This window comes from Oncorhynchus gorbuscha, linkage group LG24 (genome assembly GCF_021184085.1).
Source record: "Oncorhynchus gorbuscha isolate QuinsamMale2020 ecotype Even-year linkage group LG24, OgorEven_v1.0, whole genome shotgun sequence".
NCBI classification, from domain to species: Eukaryota; Metazoa; Chordata; class Actinopteri; order Salmoniformes; family Salmonidae; genus Oncorhynchus; species Oncorhynchus gorbuscha.
Genome location: NC_060196.1, coordinates 33,869,576 through 33,892,956, shown reverse-complemented (window position 1 = coordinate 33,892,956; position 23,381 = coordinate 33,869,576). Strand labels below are relative to the sequence as shown.

At 44.4% G+C, this 23,381-nt stretch overlaps 1 protein-coding gene across 1 annotated transcript; it reads left to right on the top strand.

Moving 5' to 3' along the window:
- Positions 1-2,101: 2,101 nt before the first annotated feature.
- Positions 2,102-13,085, top strand: LOC124012227 (mucin-2-like; the record flags this gene model as incomplete). Its single annotated transcript, XM_046325703.1, has 11 exons — positions 2,102-3,614; positions 3,725-3,894; positions 4,502-4,617; positions 5,714-5,829; positions 7,377-8,206; positions 8,432-8,814; positions 9,385-9,741; positions 9,885-9,949; positions 10,017-11,603; positions 11,786-12,257; positions 12,737-13,085. Coding segments are annotated over 11 exons (5,958 nt in total), but the record flags the coding sequence as incomplete, so codon positions are not given.
- Positions 13,086-23,381: the final 10,296 nt, after the last annotated feature.

Here is a 23,381-nt window from a genome sequence, read left to right as displayed (position 1 = left end):
GTAGGAATTTGTTCTTAATGGACTTGCCTAGTTAAACGAAGGTTAAATAAAAAATATAAACATTTGTAACACCAATTACTTTCACAGAATATGTATGAATTCCTGGTCGCTCGCAGACCATTTGCAAATTTGAAATGCCCTTTCCTCTTTAATGAAGTAACATGATTGGTGGGATGCGGTAATAGGCTGATTTCTGATAGGGAAAAATGCAACGCTAATCTGGATTTGACTGTGTAATTTCACTAAAGTGTATAAATCCATGTTGACAACAGTTATAATGACTGTTGTGAAATTATTCACAGCCTTGCAAAGTTTTCACATTTTTTTTCCTTGTTTTTTACATTATTCTTCACAAGCTAATTTTGTTCACAGCGATGTCTTGAATGAATAATTATTCACAGCTCTTGATCTGGCACACCTAAATGAGTTGCATAAATGTGCTTAACAAGTTACAGATTAAGTTGAAAAGTGTCCACCGCTGAACATTAATAGTGGCTTATGACCTGTCAATAAAATGTATATTTTTCTTTCTATTCAGAAAACAACTGCATCAACTGAGTCCAAAATGAAGGCCCAGAAACTGACAGCTACTTTATTTACCATGGGTATGTAGTACACTGAATTTCATTCTGTGTTCATGTTTCTAACTCATTTTTTACTATTTGCTAACTTCATGCCAACTTGTGTATTAATCCTGAATTAACATATTAACAACCAAAAAGGCAAGATGGTGACAAAATAGACCATAAACATTTGGATAATGTAATTAGAATAATGAGCAATGATGTACGTGTTGTATGCATATGATGTTACAATGCTTATGATTTTTTCTAAATATGTTTATTTTGACATGTCATGGAGGCAGATTTACATTTTGCCAAGGCTACTTTACTGTCAAATGTCTCCCCTCGATTAAATACGTTTCCAAAATATAAAAAAGGAAAATGACTCAATTGTAAGCGGTAAACATTATCACACTGCTGTAACCTCTATTACTTGAATTATATTACCAGACTACTGTAATGAAAAATGTATCCTCTTTTCAACAACAACAAAAATAGAACTCAGGTGTGGTAATCTCAATAAGGTATTATAGGTAATATTATTAACAATCAAGGGAATAATATGTAGCTATAAATTATAATTGTATATATTACATAATAAATATGTCAAAAACTGCACCATGCTGATGAAGGGAAATCTTGGAAATGTTGATATTGAATAAACATATTAACCATTAATCTCATAAACCACAGTGTTTTTATGCTGGAATATCTTTCTGAACAACTGCAGCTCCTGACACCTGAAGCTACTGAAACTGCAGCTTGATCTTGTAGCTCCTATCGAATACAACAACTGTAGCTCTTCGACAACAACTGAAGCTTCAACAACAACCAATGCAGCTCTTCCTACAACTGTAAGTCCTACGACCACTACACCAGCTGCACCAACTGCAACAACCACAACTACAGCACCTTCTACGACAGCCACTGCAGCTCCGACAACCACAACTGCAGCTCCAACTACAACAATTGTAGCTCCTATGACCACCACAACTGATGCTTCTACGACAACATCTGAAGCTCCTATGACCACTACAACTGCAGCACCTACTTCAACAACTACAACTGAAGCTCCTACGATAACCACAACTGCAGCACCTACTTCAACAACTACAACTGAAGCTCCTACGATAACCACAACTGCAGCACCTACTTCAACAACTACAACTGTTGCTCCTATGACCACCACAACTGCAGCACCTACTACGACAACTGCAACACCTACTACGATAACCACAGCACCTACTACGACAACCACAACTGTACCTCCTTCGATAACCACAACTGCAGCTCCAACTACAACAACTGTAGCTCCTATGACCCCCACAACTGCAGCACCTACAACTACAACTGAAGCTCCTACGATAACCACAACTGCAGCACTTACTACGACAACTACAACCGAAGCTGCTACGACAACCACGACTTCAGCGCCTACTACGACAACCACACCACCTACGACAACAACCACAACTGCAGCTCCAACTACAACAACTGTATCTCCTACGACCACCACAACTGCAGCACCTACTACGACAACTACAACACCTACTACGACAACCACAACACCTACTACGGTAACCACAACAACTACTACGGCAACCACAACACCTACTACGACAACCACAACTGTACCTCCTACGACAACCACAGCTCCAACTACAAAAACTGTAGCTCCTACGACCCCCACAACTGCAGCACCTACAACGACAACTGTAGCTCCTACGACCACAAATGCAGCACCTACTTCAACAACTACAACTGCAGCACCTACTACGACAACTACAACCGAAACTGCTACAACAACCACGACTTCAGCACCTACTACGACAACTACAACACCTACTACGACAACCACAACACCTACTATGACAACCACACCTGTAGGTCCTACGACAACCACAACTGCAGCTCCAACTACAACAACTGTAGCTCCTACGACCACCACAACTGCAGCACCTACTACGACAACCACAACCGAAGCTGCTACGACAACCACGACTTCAGCGCCTACTACGACAACTACAACACCTACATTACCTACTACGACAACCACAACACCTACTACGACAACCACAACACCTACTACGACAACCACAACTGTACCTCCTACGACTACAACAACTGTAGCTCCTACGACCCCCACAACTGCAGCACCTACAACGACAACTGTAGCTCCTACGACCACCACAACTGCAGCACTTACTACGACAACTACAACCGAAGCTGCTACGACAACCACGACTTCAGCGCCTACTACGACAACAACAACACCTACGACGACACCCACAACTGCAGCTCCAACTACAACAACTGTAGCTCCTACGACCACCACAACTGCAGCACCTACTACGACAACTACAACACCTACTACGACGACCACAACACCTACTACGGCAACCACAACAACTACTACGGCAACCACAACAACTACTACGACAACCACAACTGTACCTCCTACGACAACCACAACTGCAGCTCCAACTACAACAACTGTAGCTCCTACGACCCCCACAACTGCAGCACCTACAACGACAACTGTAGCTCCTACGACCCCTACAACTGCAACACCTACTTCAACAAGTACAACTGCAGCACCTACTACGACAACTACAACAGAAACTGCTACAACAACCATGACTTCAGCACCTACTACGACAACTACAATACCTACTACGACAACCACAACACCTACTATGACAACCACAACTGTAGCTCCTACGACAACCATAACTGCATCTCCAACTACAACAACTGTAGCTCCTACGACCACCACAACTGCAGCACCTACTACGACAACCACAACCGAAGCTGCTACGACAACCACGACTTCAGCGCCTACTACGACAACTACAACACCTACATTACCTACTACGACAACTACAACACCTACTACGACAACCACAACACCTACTACGACAACCACAACTGCAGCTCCAACTACAACAACTGTAGCTCCTACGACCACCATAACTGCAGCACCTACTACGACAACTACAACACCTACTACGACAACCACAACTGTACCTCCTTCGACAACCACAACTCCAACTACAACAACTGTAGCTCCTATGACCCCCACAACTGCAGCACCTACAACTACAACTGAAGCTCCTACGATAACCACAACTGCAGCACTTACTACGACAACTACAACCGCTCTGCTACGACAACCACGACTTCAGCGCCTACTACGACAACCACACCACCTACGACAACAACCACAACTGCAGCTCCAACTACAACAACTGTATCTCCTACGACCACCACAACTGCAGCACCTACTACGACAACTACAACACCTACTACGACAACCACAACACCTACTACGGCAACCACAACAACTACTACGGCAACCACAACACCTACTACGACAACCACAGCTGTACCTCCTACGACAACCACAGCTCCAACTACAACAACTGTAGCTCCTACGACCACCATAACTGCAGCACCTACTACGACAACTGTAGCTCCTACGACAACCACAACTGCAGCTCCAACTACAACAACTGTAGCTCCTACGACCACCACAACTGCAGCACCTACTACGACAACCACAACCGAAACTGCTACGACAACCACAACCGAAGCTGCTACGACAACCACGACTTCAGCGCCTACTACGACAACTACAACACCTACATTACCTACTACGACAACCACAACACCTACTACGACAACCACAACACCTACTACGACAACCACAACTGCAGCTCCAACTACAACAACTGTAGCTCCTACGACCACCATAACTGCAGCACCTACTACGACAACTACAACACCTACTACGATAACCACAGCACCTACTACGACAACCACAACTGTACCTCCTTCGACAACCACAACTCCAACTACAACAACTGTAGCTCCTATGACCCCCACAACTGCAGCACCTACAACTACAACTGAAGCTCCTACGATAACCACAACTGCAGCACTTACTACGACAACTACAACCGAAGCTGCTACGACAACCACGACTTCAGCGCCTACTACGACAACCACACCACCTACGACAACAACCACAACTGCAGCTCCAACTACAACAACTGTATCTCCTACGATCACCACAACTGCAGCACCTACTACGACAACTACAACACCTACTACGACAACCACAACACCTACTACGGCAACCACAACAACTACTACGGCAACCACAACAACTACTACAGCAACCACAACACCTACTACGACAACCACAACTGTACCTCCTACGACAACCACAGCTCCAACTACAAAAACTGTAGCTCCTACGACCCCCACAACTGCAGCACCTACAACGACAACTGTAGCTCCTACGACCACAAATGCAGCACCTACTTCAACAACTACAACTGCAGCACCTACTACGACAACTACAACCGAAACTGCTACAACAACCACGACTTCAGCACCTACTACGACAACTACAACACCTACTACGACAACCACAACACCTACTATGACAACCACACCTGTAGGTCCTACGACAACCACAACTGCAGCTCCAACTACAACAACTGTAGCTCCTACGACCACCACAACTGCAGCACCTACTACGACAACCACAACCGAAGCTGCTACGACAACCACGACTTCAGCGCCTACTACGACAACTACAACACCTACATTACCTACTACGACAACCACAACACCTACTACGACAACCACAACTGCAGCTCCAACTACAACAACTGTAGCTCCTACGACCACCATAACTGCAGCACCTACTACGACAACTGTAGCTCCTACGACAACCACAACTGCAGCTCCAACTACAACAACTGTAGCTCCTACGACCACCACAACTGCAGCACCTACTACGACAACCACAACCGAAGCTGCTACGACAACCACGACTTCAGCGCCTACTACGACAACTACAACACCTACATTACCTACTACGACAACCACAACACCTACTACGACAACCACAACTGCAGCTCCAACTACAACAACTGTAGCTCCTACGACCACCATAACTGCAGCACCTACTACGACAACTACAACACCTACTACGATAACCACAGCACCTACTACGACAACCACAACTGTACCTCCTTCGACAACCACAACTCCAACTACAACAACTGTAGCTCCTATGACCCCCACAACTGCAGCACCTACAACTACAACTGAAGCTCCTACGATAACCACAACTGCAGCACTTACTACGACAACTACAACCGAAGCTGCTACGACAACCACGACTTCAGCGCCTACTACGGCAACCACACCACCTACGACAACAACCACAACTGCAGCTCCAACTACAACAACTGTATCTCCTACGACCACCACAACTGCAGCACCTACTACGACAACTACAACACCTACTACGACAACCACAACACCTACTACGACAACCACAACAACTACTACAGCAACCACAACACCTACTACGACAACCACAACACCTCCTACGACAACCACAGCTCGACAACCACAGCTCCACTACAAAAACTGTAGCTCCTACGACCCCACAACTGCAGCACCTACAACGACAACTGTAGCTCCTACGACCACAAATGCAGCACCTACTTCAACAACTACAACTGCAGCACCTACTACGACAACTACAACCGAAACTGCTACAACAACCACGACTTCAGCACCTACTACGACAACTACAACACCTACTACGACAACCACAACACCTACTACGACAACCACAACTGCAGCTCCAACTACAACAACTGTAGCTCCTACGACCACCATAACTGCAGCACCTACTACGACAACTGTAGCTCCTACGACAACCACAACTGCAGCACCAAACTACAACAACTGTAGCTCCTAACCACCACAACTGCAGCACCTACTACGACAACCACAACCGAACTGCTACGACAACCACGACTTCAGCGCCTACTACGACAACTACAACACCTACATTACCTACTACGACAACCACAACACCTACTACGACAACCACAACACCTACTACGACAACCACAACTGCAGCTCCAACTACAACAACTGTAGCTCCTACGACCACCATAACTGCAGCACCTACTACGACAACTACAACACCTACTACGATAACCACAGCACCTACTACGACAACCACAACTGTACCTCCTTCGACAACCACAACTCCAACTACAACAACTGTAGCTCCTATGACCCCCACAACTGCAGCACCTACAACTACAACTGAAGCTCCTACGATAACCACAACTGCAGCACTTACTACGACAACTACAACCGAAGCTGCTACGACAACCACGACTTCAGCGCCTACTACGACAACCACACCACCTACTACAACAACCACAACTGCAGCTCCAACTACAACAACTGTATCTCCTACGACCACCACAACTGCAGCACCTACTACGACAACTACAACACCTACTACGACAACCACAACTGCAGCTCCAACTACAACAACTGTAGCTCCTACGACCACCATAACTTCAGCACCTACTACGACAACTGTAGCTCCTACGACAACCACAACTGCAGCTCCAACTACAACAACTGTAGCTCCTAACTGTAGCTCCTACACCACAACTGCAGCACCTACTACGACAACCACAACCGAAGCTGCTACGACAACCACGACTTCAGCGCCTACTACGACAACTACAACACCTACATTACCTACTACGACAACCACAACACCTACTACGACAACCACAACTGCAGCTCCAACTACAACAACTGTAGCTCCTACGACCACCATAACTGCAGCACCTACTACGACAACTACAACACCTACTACGATAACCACAGCACCTACTACGACAACCACAACTGTACCTCCTTCGACAACCACAACTCCAACTACAACAACTGTAGCTCCTATGACCCCCACAACTGCAGCACCTACAACTACAGCTGAAGCTCCTACGATAACCACAACTGCAGCACTTACTACGACAACTACAACCGAAGCTGCTACGACAACCACGACTTCAGCGCCTACTACGGCAACCACACCACCTACGACAACAACCACAACTGCAGCTCCAACTACAACAACTGTATCTCCTACGACCACCACAACTGCAGCACCTACTACGACAACTACAACACCTACTACGACAACCACAACACCTACTACGGCAACCACAACAACTACTACAGCAACCACAACACCTACTACGACAACCACAACTGTACCTCCTACGACAACCACAGCTCCAACTACAAAAACTGTAGCTCCTACGACCCCCACAACTGCAGCACCTACAACGACAACTGTAGCTCCTACGACCACAAATGCAGCACCTACTTCAACAACTACAACTGCAGCACCTACTACGACAACTACAACCGAAACTGCTACAACAACCACGACTTCAGCACCTACTACGACAACTACAACACCTACTACGACAACCACAACTGCAGCTCCAACTACAACAACTGTAGCTCCTACGACCACCATAACTGCAGCACCTACTACGACAACTGTAGCTCCTACGACAACCACAACTGCAGCTCCAACTACAACAACTGTAGCTCCTACGACCACCACAACTGCAGCACCTACTACGACAACCACAACCGAAGCTGCTACGACAACCACGACTTCAGCGCCTACTACGACAACTACAACACCTACATTACCTACTACGACAACCACAACACCTACTACGACAACCACAACACCTACTACGACAACCACAACTGCAGCTCCAACTACAACAACTGTAGCTCCTACGACCACCATAACTGCAGCACCTACTACGACAACTACAACACCTACTACGATAACCACAGCACCTACTACGACAACCACAACTGTACCTCCTTCGACAACCACAACTCCAACTACAACAACTGTAGCTCCTATGACCCCCACAACTGCAGCACCTACAACTACAACTGAAGCTCATACGATAACCACAACTGCAGCACTTACTACGACAACTACAACCGAAGCTGCTACGACAACCACGACTTCAGCGCCTACTACGACAACCACACCACCTACGACAACAACCACAACTGCAGCTCCAACTACAACAACTGTATCTCCTACGACCACCACAACTGCAGCACCTACTACGACAACTACAACACCTACTACGACAACCACAACTGCAGCTCCAACTACAACAACTGTAGCTCCTACGACCACCATAACTGCAGCACCTACTACGACAACTGTAGCTCCTACGACAACCACAACTGCAGCTCCAACTACAACAACTGTAGCTCCTACGACCACCACAACTGCAGCACCTACTACGACAACCACAACCGAAGCTGCTACGACAACCACGACTTCAGCGCCTACTACGACAACTACAACACCTACATTACCTACTACGACAACCACAACACCTACTACGACAACCACAACTGCAGCTCCAACTACAACAACTGTAGCTCCTACGACCACCATAACTGCAGCACCTACTACGACAACTACAACACCTACTACGATAACCACAGCACCTACTACGACAACCACAACTGTACCTCCTTCGACAACCACAACTCCAACTACAACAACTGTAGCTCCTATGACCCCCACAACTGCAGCACCTACAACTACAACTGAAGCTCCTACGATAACCACAACTGCAGCACTTACTACGACAACTACAACCGAAGCTGCTACGACAACCACGACTTCAGCGCCTACTACGGCAACCACACCACCTATGACAACAACCACAACTGCAGCTCCAACTACAACAACTGTATCTCCTACGACCACCACAACTGCAGCACCTACTACGACAACTACAACACCTACTACGACAACCACAACACCTACTACGGCAACCACAACAACTACTACAGCAACCACAACACCTACTACGACAACCACAACTGTACCTCCTACGACAACCACAGCTCCAACTACAAAAACTGTAGCTCCTACGACCCCCACAACTGCAGCACCTACAACGACAACTGTAGCTCCTACGACCACAAATGCAGCACCTACTTCAACAACTACAACTGCAGCACCTACTACGACAACTACAACCGAAACTGCTACAACAACCACGACTTCAGCACCTACTACGACAACTACAACACCTACTACGACAACCACAACACCTACTACGACAACCACAACTGCAGCTCCAACTACAACAACTGTAGCTCCTACGACAACCACAACTGCAGCTCCAACTACAACAACTGTAGCTCCTACGACCACCACAACTGCAGCACCTACTACGACAACCACAACCGAAGCTGCTACGACAACCACGACTTCAGCGCCTACTACGACAACTACAACACCTACATTACCTACTACGACAACCACAACACCTACTACGACAACCACAACACCTACTACGACAACCACAACTGCAGCTCCAACTACAACAACTGTAGCTCCTACGACCACCATAACTGCAGCACCTACTACGACAACTACAACACCTACTACGATAACCACAGCACCTACTACGACAACCACAACTGTACCTCCTTCGACAACCACAACTCCAACTACAACAACTGTAGCTCCTATGACCCCCACAACTGCAGCACCTACAACTACAACTGAAGCTCAAAGGATAACCACAACTGCAGCACTTACTACGACAACTACAACCGAAGCTGCTACGACAACCACGACTTCAGCGCCTACTACGACAACCACACCACCTACGACAACAACCACAACTGCAGCTCCAACTACAACAACTGTATCTCCTACGACCACCACAACTGCAGCACCTACTACGACAACTACAACACCTACTACGACAACCACAACACCTACTACGGCAACCACAACAACTACTACGGCAACCACAACACCTACTACGACAACCACAACTGTACCTCCTACGACAACCACAGCTCCAACTACAAAAACTGTAGCTCCTACGACCCCCACAACTGCAGCACCTACAACGACAACTGTAGCTCCTACGACCACAAATGCAGCACCTACAACGACAACTACAACTGCAGCACCTACTACGACAACTACAACCGAAACTGCTACAACAACCACGACTTCAGCACCTACTACGACAACTACAACACCTACTACGACAACCACAACACCTACTATGACAACCACACCTGTAGGTCCTACGACAACCACAACTGCAGCTCCAACTACAACAACTGTAGCTCCTACGACCACCACAACTGCAGCACCTACTACGACAACCACAACCGAAGCTGCTACGACAACCACGACTTCAGCGCCTACTACGACAACTACAACACCTACATTACCTACTACGACAACCACAACACCTACTACGACAACCACAACACCTACTACGACAACCACAACTGCAGCTCCAACTACAACAACTGTAGCTCCTACGACCACCATAACTGCAGCACCTACTACGACAACTACAACACCTACTACGACAACCACAGCACCTACTACGACAACCACAGCACCTACTACGACAACCACAACTGTACCTCCTACGACAACCACAACTACAACACCTACTACGACAACCACAGCACCTACTACGACAACCACAGCACCTACTACGACAACCACAACTGTACCTCCTACGACCACCATAACTGCAGCACCTACTACGACAACTACAACACCTACTACGACAACCACAGCACCTACTACGACAACCACAGCACCTACTACGACAACCACAACTGTACCTCCTACGACAACCACAACTGCAGCACCTACTACGACAACTACAACACATACTACGACAACCACAACACCTACTATGACAACCACAACTGTAGCTCCTACGACAACCACAACTGCAGCTCCAACTACAACAACTGTAGCTCCTACGACCCCCACAACTGCAGCACCTACAACAACAACTGTAGCTCCTACGACCACAACTGCAGCACCTACTATGACAACTACAACCGAAGCTGCTACGACAACCACAACTTCAGCGCCTACTACGACAACCACAACACCTACGACGACAACCACAACACCTACTACAGCAACCACAACAACTACTACGGCAACCACAACACCTACTACGACAACCACAACTGTACCTCCTACGACAAGCACAACTGCAGCTCCAACTACAACAACTGTAGCTCCTACGACCCCCACAACTGCAGCACCTACTTCAACAACTACAACTGCAGCACCTCCTACGACAACTACAACACCTACTACGACAACCACAACACCTACTACGGCAACCACAACAACTACTACGGCAACCACAACACCTACAGCTACAACTACAACCACAACTGCAGCACCTCCTTCAACAACTACAACTGCACAACTGCAGCTCAACCAACTACAACAACTGTGCAGCTCCAACTACGACCCCCCCCAACTGCAGCACCTACTTCAACAACTACAACTGCAGCACCTACTACGACAACTACAACCGAAACTGCTACAACAACCACGACATCAGCACCTACTACGACAACCACAACACCTACTACGACAACCACAACACCTACTACGACAACCACAACACCTACTACGACAACCACAACACCTATTACGACAACCACAACTGTAGCTCCAACTACATCTGTAGCTCCTATGACCACTACAACTGCAGCACCTACTTCAACAACCACTGCAGCTCTTACAACCACTACACCAGAAGCACCTACTTCGACAACCACTGCATCTCCTACTACAACAACCACTGCAGCTCATACAACCACTACAACAGCAGCACCTACTACAACAACTACAAATGCAGCTCCTACGACAAACACAACAGAAGCCCCTACAACAACAACTGTAGCATCTACGACAACAAATATATCCCCAACCACTACAACGTCAGCAGCTACTGCGAAAATAACTTCAGCTCCTACTACAACAAATGTAGTTCTTACAACCACAACGACTCCTTCACATACTACAACGATAACTAAAGCTCCAATGATAACAACAATTGCAGCACCAATTACGACACCTACATCTGCAGCACCTACTACGACAATTACAACTGTTGCACCTACAATGACAACTGTAGCTCCTATGACCACTACAACTGCAGCACCTACTACAACTACAACTGCAGCACCTACTACGACAACTACATCTGCAGCACCTACTACAACAATTACAACTGAAGCACTTACTACGACAATTACAACTGTAGCACCTACAATGACAACTGTAGCTCCTATGACCACTACAACTGCAGCTCCTACTACAAAAACTTTAGATCTTTCGACCACAACAGCAGCAGCACCTACAACGACAACTGAAGCTCCTACGATAACCACAACACCTCCTACGACCATTACAACAGCAGCACCTATAACAACTTTAGCTTCTTCGAAAACAACTATATTTCCTACTACCACTACAACTGCAGCATCTACTTTGACAATCACTACAGCTCCAGCTACAACATCTTTAGCTCCTACAACCACTACAACTGCAGAACCTCCTTCCACAACCACTGCAGCTCCTACTTCAAAAACCCCTGCATCTCCTACTTTAACAACAACTGCAGCTCTTACAACCACTGCAGCAGCAGCACTTACTACAACAACTACAAATGCAGTTCCTACGACAACTTTAGATCCCACGACCACTACAGCAGAAACACCTACAACGACCACTACAAATGCAGCTCCTACGACAACCACAACTGATACTACTACTGCAACTTTAGATTCTACGACCACTAAAACAGCTGCACCTACAACAACAACTGTAGCTGCTATGACAACAAATATATCCCCAACCACTACAATGTTAGCGGCTACTTCGACAATCACTTCAGCTCCTTCTACACCAACTATAACTCTTACAACTACTACGACTGTAGCACATACTACAACTACAACTGAACCTCTTACGATAACCACAACTACAGCACCTATTACGACAATTACAATCAAAGCCCCTACGACAACCGCAAATGCAGCACCAACTACAACTGCAGCACCTACTACGGCAACTACATCTGCAGCACCTACTATGACAATTACATCTGCATCACTTACTATGACAACCACAACTGCAGATCCTACTACCACCACAACTGCAGCACCTACAGTGACATCTGTAGCTCCTACGACCACTACAACTACACCACCTACTTCGACAACCACTGCAGCAACTGCTATAATAACGACAACTGAAGATCATATGACAACATCTGTAGCTCCTATGACCACTACAACTGCAGCACCTACTTCAACAACCACTGCATCACCTACAAGAACATCTGTATCTACTTTGACAAACACTGCAGCACCTGCTACAATAACTACAACTGAAGCCGCTACGGCAACCACAACACTTACAACAGCAGCACCTGCTACAATAACGACAACTGCAGCTCTTACAACAACCGCAACTGCAGCTAAAGCTACAACCATAAGTGCACCTCCTACTACAACATTTTTAGCTCTTATGACCACTACAACAGCCGCACCTACAATGACAACTGTTGCTCCGACGTCAACTATAGCGCCTACGACCACTACATCTACCATACCTACAACAACTAAAGCTCTTACTCCAATAACTGTAGCTCCTTCAACCAGCACCACAATTGCAGCTCTTACAACTGCCGCTCTAACAACTGCAGCTCCAACAACTGCAGCTCCAACAACTGCAGCTCCAACAACTGCAGCTCCAACAACTGCAGCTCCTAAAGCTGCCACTGCAGCTCCTACAGCTGCAACTCCTACAGCTGCAACTCCTACAACTGAAGCTCCTACAACTGCAGCTGATAATGCTGCTATAATTACAACAGCTATAGCTCCTATAACCACTACAATGGCAGCTCCTTCAACAACCACAACTCCAGCTCCTTCGACAACCACAACAAAAGCTGCTACAAAAACCACAACTGTAGCTGCTACGACCACCACAACAGCAGCACCCACAATGGCAACTGTAGAAGCAACCACACCCCCTCCTACTCTGTTGCTGACCACTCCTTACAATACCACAAGTGGAGGTTTTCCTGGCTGGGCTCTGGCCATTATCATCCCTTGTGGCATCGCTATCATTTTGGTACCTCTGTGGATCCTGCTATGTGTACGTATAGTCTTGTGTTCACTTGTGTACTGTGTATACTGTTTACATATTTATTTAAAAAATATGCTACATTTCTGCAATGATTTAATTTTACATGTGAATCATACTTCTCCATCTTGTTTTGCAGTGCATTTTATGTGGCGGATGTGCAGCTATAAGGAGACGCTGGCACAGACGCAGATCTTACAATGTACAGTACACCAGAAGAAACGGTGTCTTCTGAGGTGACAACGCTACCATCTGTGGCCAATTGTCATCACAAGAACAGCCAATCATCTATATATGCTAATCACGGGACTTTAATGCATGGAAAATCACTTGACTACACAGGACTGCATCTGAGAAGATCAAGTGAAAATTGTTAATAAGCTTAAAAGGCCATATGTTTTTTGTGCAATGTACTACGTTTTATATTACGCATCTGATTGTTAATCAAAGTTACAGCTGAGCTGAAGAAAGTATGTTTATATATTTATTAGTCATGTCATTTGTGGTTTAAAGCTGTGCTGTCCACTGACTAAAACGGTTATCATTTATTTATTTAATGTATAATAAGCTTCATTCCAATATTTATTTGTTTGTTTGTTTCTTGATTAACTATTAATGAATTTATTTTAAACTGCAATACAGTACATGTTTCTTCAACTTATAGTTTGACAAATGTAATGAAAATACAAACCAGTATTATGTTCAAATTTTATGAATAGGTTGATTATAGACAGCATTTCTACACATCAAAAGTAGTCAAAATTGTCCGACCTGGCACCTTAATCTATGCAAACCTTATTAAAGACCCAGTTCAGCCAAAAAACATGATTTTCTTATGTTTTGTATTCAGTGCCTTCGGAACGTATTCACACCCCTTGACTTAAAAATAAATTGTGTTACAGCCTGATTTTGAAATGGATTAAATTAAGATATTTTGACAATGGCCTACACACAATATCCCATACTGTGAAAGTCGTATTATGTTTGTAGATTGTTTTTTTACAAATCATTTTAAAAGTAAATAAGTATTCAACCCCTTTGTTATGGCAAGCTTTACATAAGTTCACATAACAAGTCACATAATAAGTTGCATGGACACACTGTATTCAAAAATAGTATTTAACATAATTTTGGAATGACTTCCTCATCTCTATACAACCACAAAAACCAGGGAGGTTTTCCAATGCCTTGCAAAGAAGGGTACCTATTGGTAGATGAGTTAAAGAAAACAAACATACATTGAATAGCCCTTTAAGCATGGTAAATTATGAATTACACTTTATATGGTGTATCAATGCACCCAGTCACTACCAAGATACTGCCGTCCTTCCTAACTCAGTTGCTACAGTGGAAGGAAACCGCTCAGGAATTTTACCATGAGGCCAATGGTGACTTTAAAACAGTTACAAAGCTTATTGGCTGTGATAGGAGAAAACTTAGGGTGGAACAACAACATTGCAGTTATTCCACAATACTAACTAAACTGACAGAGTGAGAAGAAGGATACCCATATAAAATGTAGCAAAGCAATTCCCTTTTTGTCCTAAAAACAAGGTGTTATGTTTGGGGAAAAAACATAAATGGAATGGCGCTAAGCACAGGTAAAATCTTAGAGGAAAACCTGGTTCAGTCTGCTTTCCACCAGACATTGGGAGATGAATACACTTTTCAAAAGGACAATAACCGAAAACACAAGGCCAAATCTACACAGTCTCTCGGTGTCTTTCAAAAATACATAAACATTTACATATTTATTTAAAATGCAGCAAAAAAGAAAAGTCCCTTTTTCAGGACCCTGTCTTTCAAAGATAATTCGTAAAAATCCAAATAACTTCACAGATCTTCATTGTAAAGGGTTTAAACACTGTTTCCCATGCTTGTTGAATGAACAACAAACAACTAATGAACATGCAGCTGTGGAACGGTCGTTACAACACTAACAGCTTACAGACGGTAGGCAATTAAGGTCACAGTTATGAAAACTTAGGATACTAAAGAGGCCTTTCTACTGACTCTGAAAAACACCAAAAGAGAGATGCCCAGGGTCCCTGCTCATCTGCATGAATGTGCCTTAGGCATGCTGCAAGGAGGCATGAGCACTGCAGATGTGGCAGGGCAATACATTGCAATGTCCATAATGTGAGATGCCTAAGACAGAGCTACAGGGAGACAGGATGGAAGGCTGATCGTCCTCGCAGTGGCTGACCACGTGTAACAACACCTGCACAAGATTGGTACATCTGAACGTCACACCTGCGGGACAGGTACAGGATGGCAACAACAACTGCCCAAGTTACACCAGGAACGCACAATCCCTCCATCAGTGCTCAGACTGTCCGCAATAGGCTGAGAGAACAGCTGACATCATGGCAGTGATTTTCTCGTTAACACAGGTGTGAGTGTTGGGGAGGACAAGGCTGGAAATCACTCGGTCATGCTGATTGAGTTCAAATAACAGACTGGAAGCTTCAAAAGGAGGGTGCTGCTTGGAATCATTGTTCTTCCTTTGTCAACCATGGTTACCTGCAAGGAAACACGTGCAACCATCATTGCTTTGCACAAAAAGGGCTTCACAGGCAAGGATATTGCTGCCAGTATGATTGCACCTAAATCAACTATTTATCGGATCACCAAGAACTTCAAGAAGAGCGGTTCAATTGTTGTGAAGAAGGCTTCAAGGCACCCAAGATAGTCCAGCAAGTGCCAGGACCATCTCCTAAAGTTGATTAAACTGCGGGATCGGGGCACCACCAGTACAGAGCTTGCTCAGGAATGGCAGCAGGCAGGTGTGAGTGCATCTGCACATACACAGTGAGGCAAAGACTTTTGGAGGATGGCCTGGTGTCAAGAAGGGCAGCAAAGAAGCCACTACTCTCCAGGAAAAACATCAGGGACAAACTGATATTCTTCAAAAGGTACAGGGATTGGACTGCTGAGGACTGGGGTAAAGTCATTTTCTCTGATGAATCCCCTTTCCGATTGTTTGGGAATCCGGAAAAAAGCTTGTCCGGAGAAGACAAGGTGAGCGCTACCATCAGTCCTGTGTCATGCCAACATTAAAGAATCCTGAGACCATTCATGAGTGAGGTTGCTTCTCAGCCAAGGGAGTGGGCTCAATCACAGTTTTGCCTAAGAACACAGCCATGAATAAAGAATGGTATCAACATATCCTCTGAGAGCAACTTCTCCCAACCATCCAGGAACAGTTTGGTGTCGAACAATGCCTTTTAAAGCATGAGTGGCTCGGGGGAACAAAACATCGATATTTTGGGTCCATGGCCAGGAAAGTCTCCAGACCTTAATCCCATTGAGAACTCGTGGTCAATCCTCAAGAGGCGTGTGGACAAACAAAAACCCACAAATTCTGACAAACTCCAAGCATTGATTATGCAAGAACAGGCTGCCATCAGTCAGGATGTGGCCCAGAAGTTAATTGACAGCATGCCAGAGCGGATTGCAGAGGTCTTGAAAAAGGGTCATCACTGCAAATATTGACTCTTTGCATCAACTTCATGTAATTGCCAATAAAAGCCTTTGACACTTGTGAATTTCTTGTAATTATACTTCAGTATTCCATAGTAACATCTGACAAAAATATCTAAAGACACTGATGCAGGAAATATTGTGGAAATTAATATTTGTGTCATTCTCAAAACTTTTGGCCACAACTGTACATTTAAACTCAGAAGGTCTGTGGAGGATGTCGGCTGCTCTCTGACATTTCGAAATGGGGAAAAAATAATTATAGGGGAGGATGCTCTTCAGACAGATAACTCTCAACAAATCAAGAGTTTGGATAGGAAGGGGTCAAAATGCAGGCAGGAATTCTGCTCATGTATAGCTTTGGCAAGAAGTGGATCTAGCAGTGACGTTACCGATGATTTTCTTCACATTTCCGACTTGTCATCTTTGTCCTAACTGAGGCAGGAACATCTACTCACATGTTAAACTGGAGTATATGTACATTGCCTGAATCAGACAGTCTATCTGTACAGAGAGACTAGAGATGACAGTCTCAAGCCCAAGCCGAAATCGCCTGTACGTGACAATGGGTTTTGGTGTTGATCAATAAATCATCCTGCATCTTCATTGTCATTTTTATGCGTAATTGTTGTTAATTTCTGAAAGTTGTGATGGAACCATCGTTAAGACATGGAGCCACAGATTCTCATCAAATGCTGTCTACATTGTTTATCTTCAATACAGCTAGAGTGTTCTAGAGCTGATGTGAGGAGTTCCTGTCACTCATGCTGTGCAGGGTTGTGGCTGGTAAGACCAGGCTGTTTGAGCCTGATAATCGTAGGGTGCTGTTGAATAGTTCTCTAGAAGTTGGCATTTATATTTAAGTGCATCACCCTTGAGGGACATGAAAGGTGAACAGAATAATCTGATTTGATCCTGTATTGAACAGGCAGCCATGGGAGGTTGAATAAAACAGGGGTGATGTGTTATTTTTTTAGGTGGTGTGTGAGATTATTCTGGCAGCTGCATTCTGGATCATCTGGAATTGAGACACTGGGATCCCTGTCAACAGTGCATTGCAGTAGTCAAGATGAGATGTTACCAGGTAATGTACAAGCTTTTCAGCATCGACAGTGGACAATAACTACCTGACCCAATCAATGTTACATAGATAAACAACACTTTCTTGGTGATGCGGATGTGTGCTTCAAATGAGAGGTTACAGTAAAAAAAATAAAAATCTGGTGGTGGGGGAAGCTGCGATGATGTCATCATCCAGAGATATGGAGAATGTGCTCAGCTTGCTCCATGCATTCTTAGAGCCACTAAGCACAAGCTCTGTTTTGCTGTAATTAAGTTTCAGGAAGTTCAACTGCATCCATCTCTTGATTGCATCTAGACAGTCTGTCAGTTTAGTTGTAAAGGTCTCAGTATCTCCATTTGTCCTTACATATATTTGTGTGAAATCAGCAGAAAAATAACAGTTCAGTCCAAATCTTTGGAAATGTATAGCATTTGGCAGCATGTATATAGAGAACAGGAGTGGCCCAAGAACAGAGCCCTGTGGGACCCCTTGAGTGACTGTGTTAGGGTTGGATTTATAAATGGCAATTGTCACAAATTGTTGTCTGTCAATCAGATAGGAGCTAAACCACTGGAGAACTGTACTACAGTATACACGGAAGTTGTGTAGTCTGTTGATGAGAATGTTATGATTCACTGTGTCAAAAGCTGATGTAATGTCCAGGAGCAAAAGAAGGCTAATATCTCCATCATCAGTGGCCATCAACAAGTAATTTCATACTCTTGCCTGGGTTGTCTCTGTGATGTGCTGTGCATGGAAGCCAGGCTGGGAGGGATCATAGAGGCTGTTGGTTGAAAGGTATTTCTGTAGCTGTATTGAGACCACACATTCAATGATCTTTGATAGAAAGAGCAGATGGAAAATGAGTCTGTAATTGCGTTGGGTTTTGGGGTCAAGTCCAGGTTTTTTCAAGGTTGGTGTAATGGAGACAGGGAATTAGGCACACTACCTGAATTAAGATAGAAATGTATGGTTTTGGTTATAGTTGGACTGAAAAGTGTGAGACTGGATTCAATAAGTGCTGTGGACAGAAATGGGTTTTGACCTGAAGTTTTGACCTGAAGTCAAAACTCCATCTTAAACCAGAGAAGACATTTTCTTAAAATACTGTTTAACTATTTGGTCTAAATTTTCTTCGACTAGTGTTCCATTTGTACATGTACATTTGCGGAACACAATTAAAAATAAACCAAGCCAAGCATCCCACTGTTCTGCTCAATAAATTCCCTCTCCCCTCAGTTCTTAACTGACTTGCATGGTTAAATAAAGATGAAATAAAGGTGTAAATGTTTTGTTTTTATTCACCCAAATCGGTGTCCAAAAATACCGTAATTAATTGGCCATTCCGATTAATCGGTCAACCTCTAGTTCATATACCCAACCTCAGGAAGAATATGACATTTTTATTACTATTGCTAACAAGCAAGCACTTAGATATGGTAATTTTCACATTTTCATAAATTCTTTGAATCTTTGAGAATTACATATACTAAGGCATTTGTGAAAATTCTATAGCAATATAGAGTGGGAAAGGGGTCGTGTGTTTGGACAATTAATAGACCCTGAGGTAAATAAAACCTAATAAAAACATCTGTCTTTTCCAGGACCAGAATCTGTGCAGACCAGTGCGCTATAGCCAGTCAGAGCTATTAAGCCATTATACAAACAAGCCATTTGCCACACTTGCCTGCCATCATTCACTTTGAACTGGACTGTGTGTTTACAGGCAGTTGATCAAAAGCCCAAAATCACAAAACAAACCTGAATGGATTTCTGGAATATGTCAAATACCATGGGAGTTCTCTTACATTTGGACTTTACAATCCTATTGATCAAACCACCATGAAAAGCTAGGCTCTCTCTCTCTCTCTCAGTTATGCATATAAACAACAACAAATAATGTTAACCAGAGCTAGATGAGCTAAAATCAACTGAAGGAACATGAGATAAACCTTCTTAAACTTTTTCAGCAGTTGACTGTCTAAATTGCACTAATAAACAATGGGCAATTGTAGCCTCCTTGTCCTTCTGCAGCTTGCCTTGTCCCAACCAAGAACCCAAGCCAACTGGCTAAAGTTGGCTAGTTTGCTATCAAGCTACTTCCAGACACAAATGAGAGAACACCTCACTGACCATTTTACTTGTCATAGCAGAGCTGGTTAGGCTGTTTACCTGTTATCTAGAGTGTTCCTGACAAACTATTCCTTTTTTGCTTACGTTTATTGACACCGGTCATGTTCAGCGAATGTTGTGCGTTTGGCACCCGGAGTGCTGCAAAATCAGAGTAGATAGCCAGAGTGAATTTGCGAAAGCAAGAGATATGCTAACTGTATAACACAGTCATTCAAGTTATTTCTAGCTAACCAAATGACACCTGCATCTCTAGCTGTGTACAGCCACCAAAAAAACGATATGAGGGGGAAAAGTCAGTCACTCACCCACTCCTCCTAGCACCTGTGTAGCTAACGTTAGGCTCCTTGATTTTTATCTTGCTACATAAATAGATATGCTAGCCTATTAGCCACATTGTATTGACATTCCCAGCCTTAGGTGCATTAATCCATTTTTGTCCAAAATATTGAGCAATTGAAACTGAAATTGAATCCCAAATGGAGTCAGCAAACAATGTATCAGGTCAGCTGTGATTTAACAACCTGATAGCAATATTTTTTGGACAAACAAGAAATATATTGGTGAATTTTATGAATCATTCATTGAACTGCATCCATCTATTGTGCCAACAATGCCTTAGTGTACGTCATAGAAAGTTGATTCAAATGGAACCTATTTTTAAAACCTCATATGAAGTTGGTTTTGTAGCATAAACTGGGAATTGTATATTTTTTTACTGATATTATGACTTTTCTGTTTGTTTCATATCTGCAAAGTTGTTAAAATGCTGTCAGTTCCACTTTAATAAGGGTTTGGTTTGGTTTATAATCAGATTTTTAGGAAGACAAATTGTAGAAACAGGCAGGGTTTAAGCTTATGCCGACTCCCCAAACAGACGTTGTGGCATTACTCATCTCCCTGCAGTGTTTACTGTAGAATTGTTAATCAATTTGCAAAATTCCAAGGAACAAGGAAACTAAATTGAACGTCTGTATATCGAAAAGAATACACACATCAAATCAAATTGTATTAATCACATGCGCCGAAAACAACACGTGTAGACCTTACAGTGAAGTGCTCAATTACAAGCAACTAACAAACAATGCAATTTAAAAAATACAAAAAAGTATAAGAAATTAAAGAGCAGCAGTAAAATAACAATAGCAAGACTACATACAGGGGGTACCGGTACAGGTCAATATGCGGGGGATATGCGGTTAATCAAGGTAATTGAGGTAATATGTACATGTAGGTAGAGTTATTAAAGTGACTATGCATAGATAACAACAGAGAGTAGCAGCAGCATAAAAGAGGGGTGGGCAATGCAAATACTCTGGGTAGTCATTTGATTAGATGTTCAGGAGTCTTATGGCTTGGGGGTAGAAGCTGTTTAGAAGCTTCTTGGACCTAGACTTGGTGCTCTGTTGCCACTTGCCGTGCGGTAGCAGAGGGAACAGTCTATGACTAGGGTGGCTGGAGTCTTTGACAATTTTTAGGGCCTTCCTCTGACACCGCCTGTTATAGAGGTCCTAGATGGCAGGAAGCTTGGCCCCGGTGATGTACTGGGCTGTACGCACTACCCTCTGAAGTGGGCTGAACAGTTGCCATACCAGGCAGTGATGCAACCACTCAGGATGCTCTCGGTGGTTCAGCTGTAGAACCTTTTGAAGATCTTCTGTAGCTCAGTTGGTAGAGCATGGCGCTTGTAATGCCAGGGTAGTGGGTTCGATCCCCGGGACCACCCATACGTAGAATGTATGCACACATGACTGTAAGTCGCTTTGGATAAAAGCGTCTGCTAAATGGCATATATATATATATATATAACAAAGAACAAATCTTTTCAGTCTCTTGAGGGGGAAAAAGCTTTGTCGTGCCCTTTTCACGACTGTCTTGGTGTGCATGGACCATGTTAGTTTGCTGGTGATGTGGACACCTAGGAACTTGAAGCTCTCAACCTACTCCACTTCAGCCCCGTCAATGAGAATGGGGGCTCGCTCGGTCCTCCTTTTCCTGAAGTCATCTCCTTTGTCTTGATCACGCTGAGGGAGAGGTCGTTGTCCTGGCACCACACGGACAGGTCTCTGACCTCCTCCCTATAGGCTGTCTCGTCATTGTCAGTGATCAGGCCTACCACTGTTGTGTCAAAACTTAATTATTGGGTTGGAGTCGTGCCTGGCCGTATCTGGCCCTGCGGCCTTGTGAATGTTGACCTGTTTAAAGGTCTTACATCGGCTGCGGATTGAGTGAT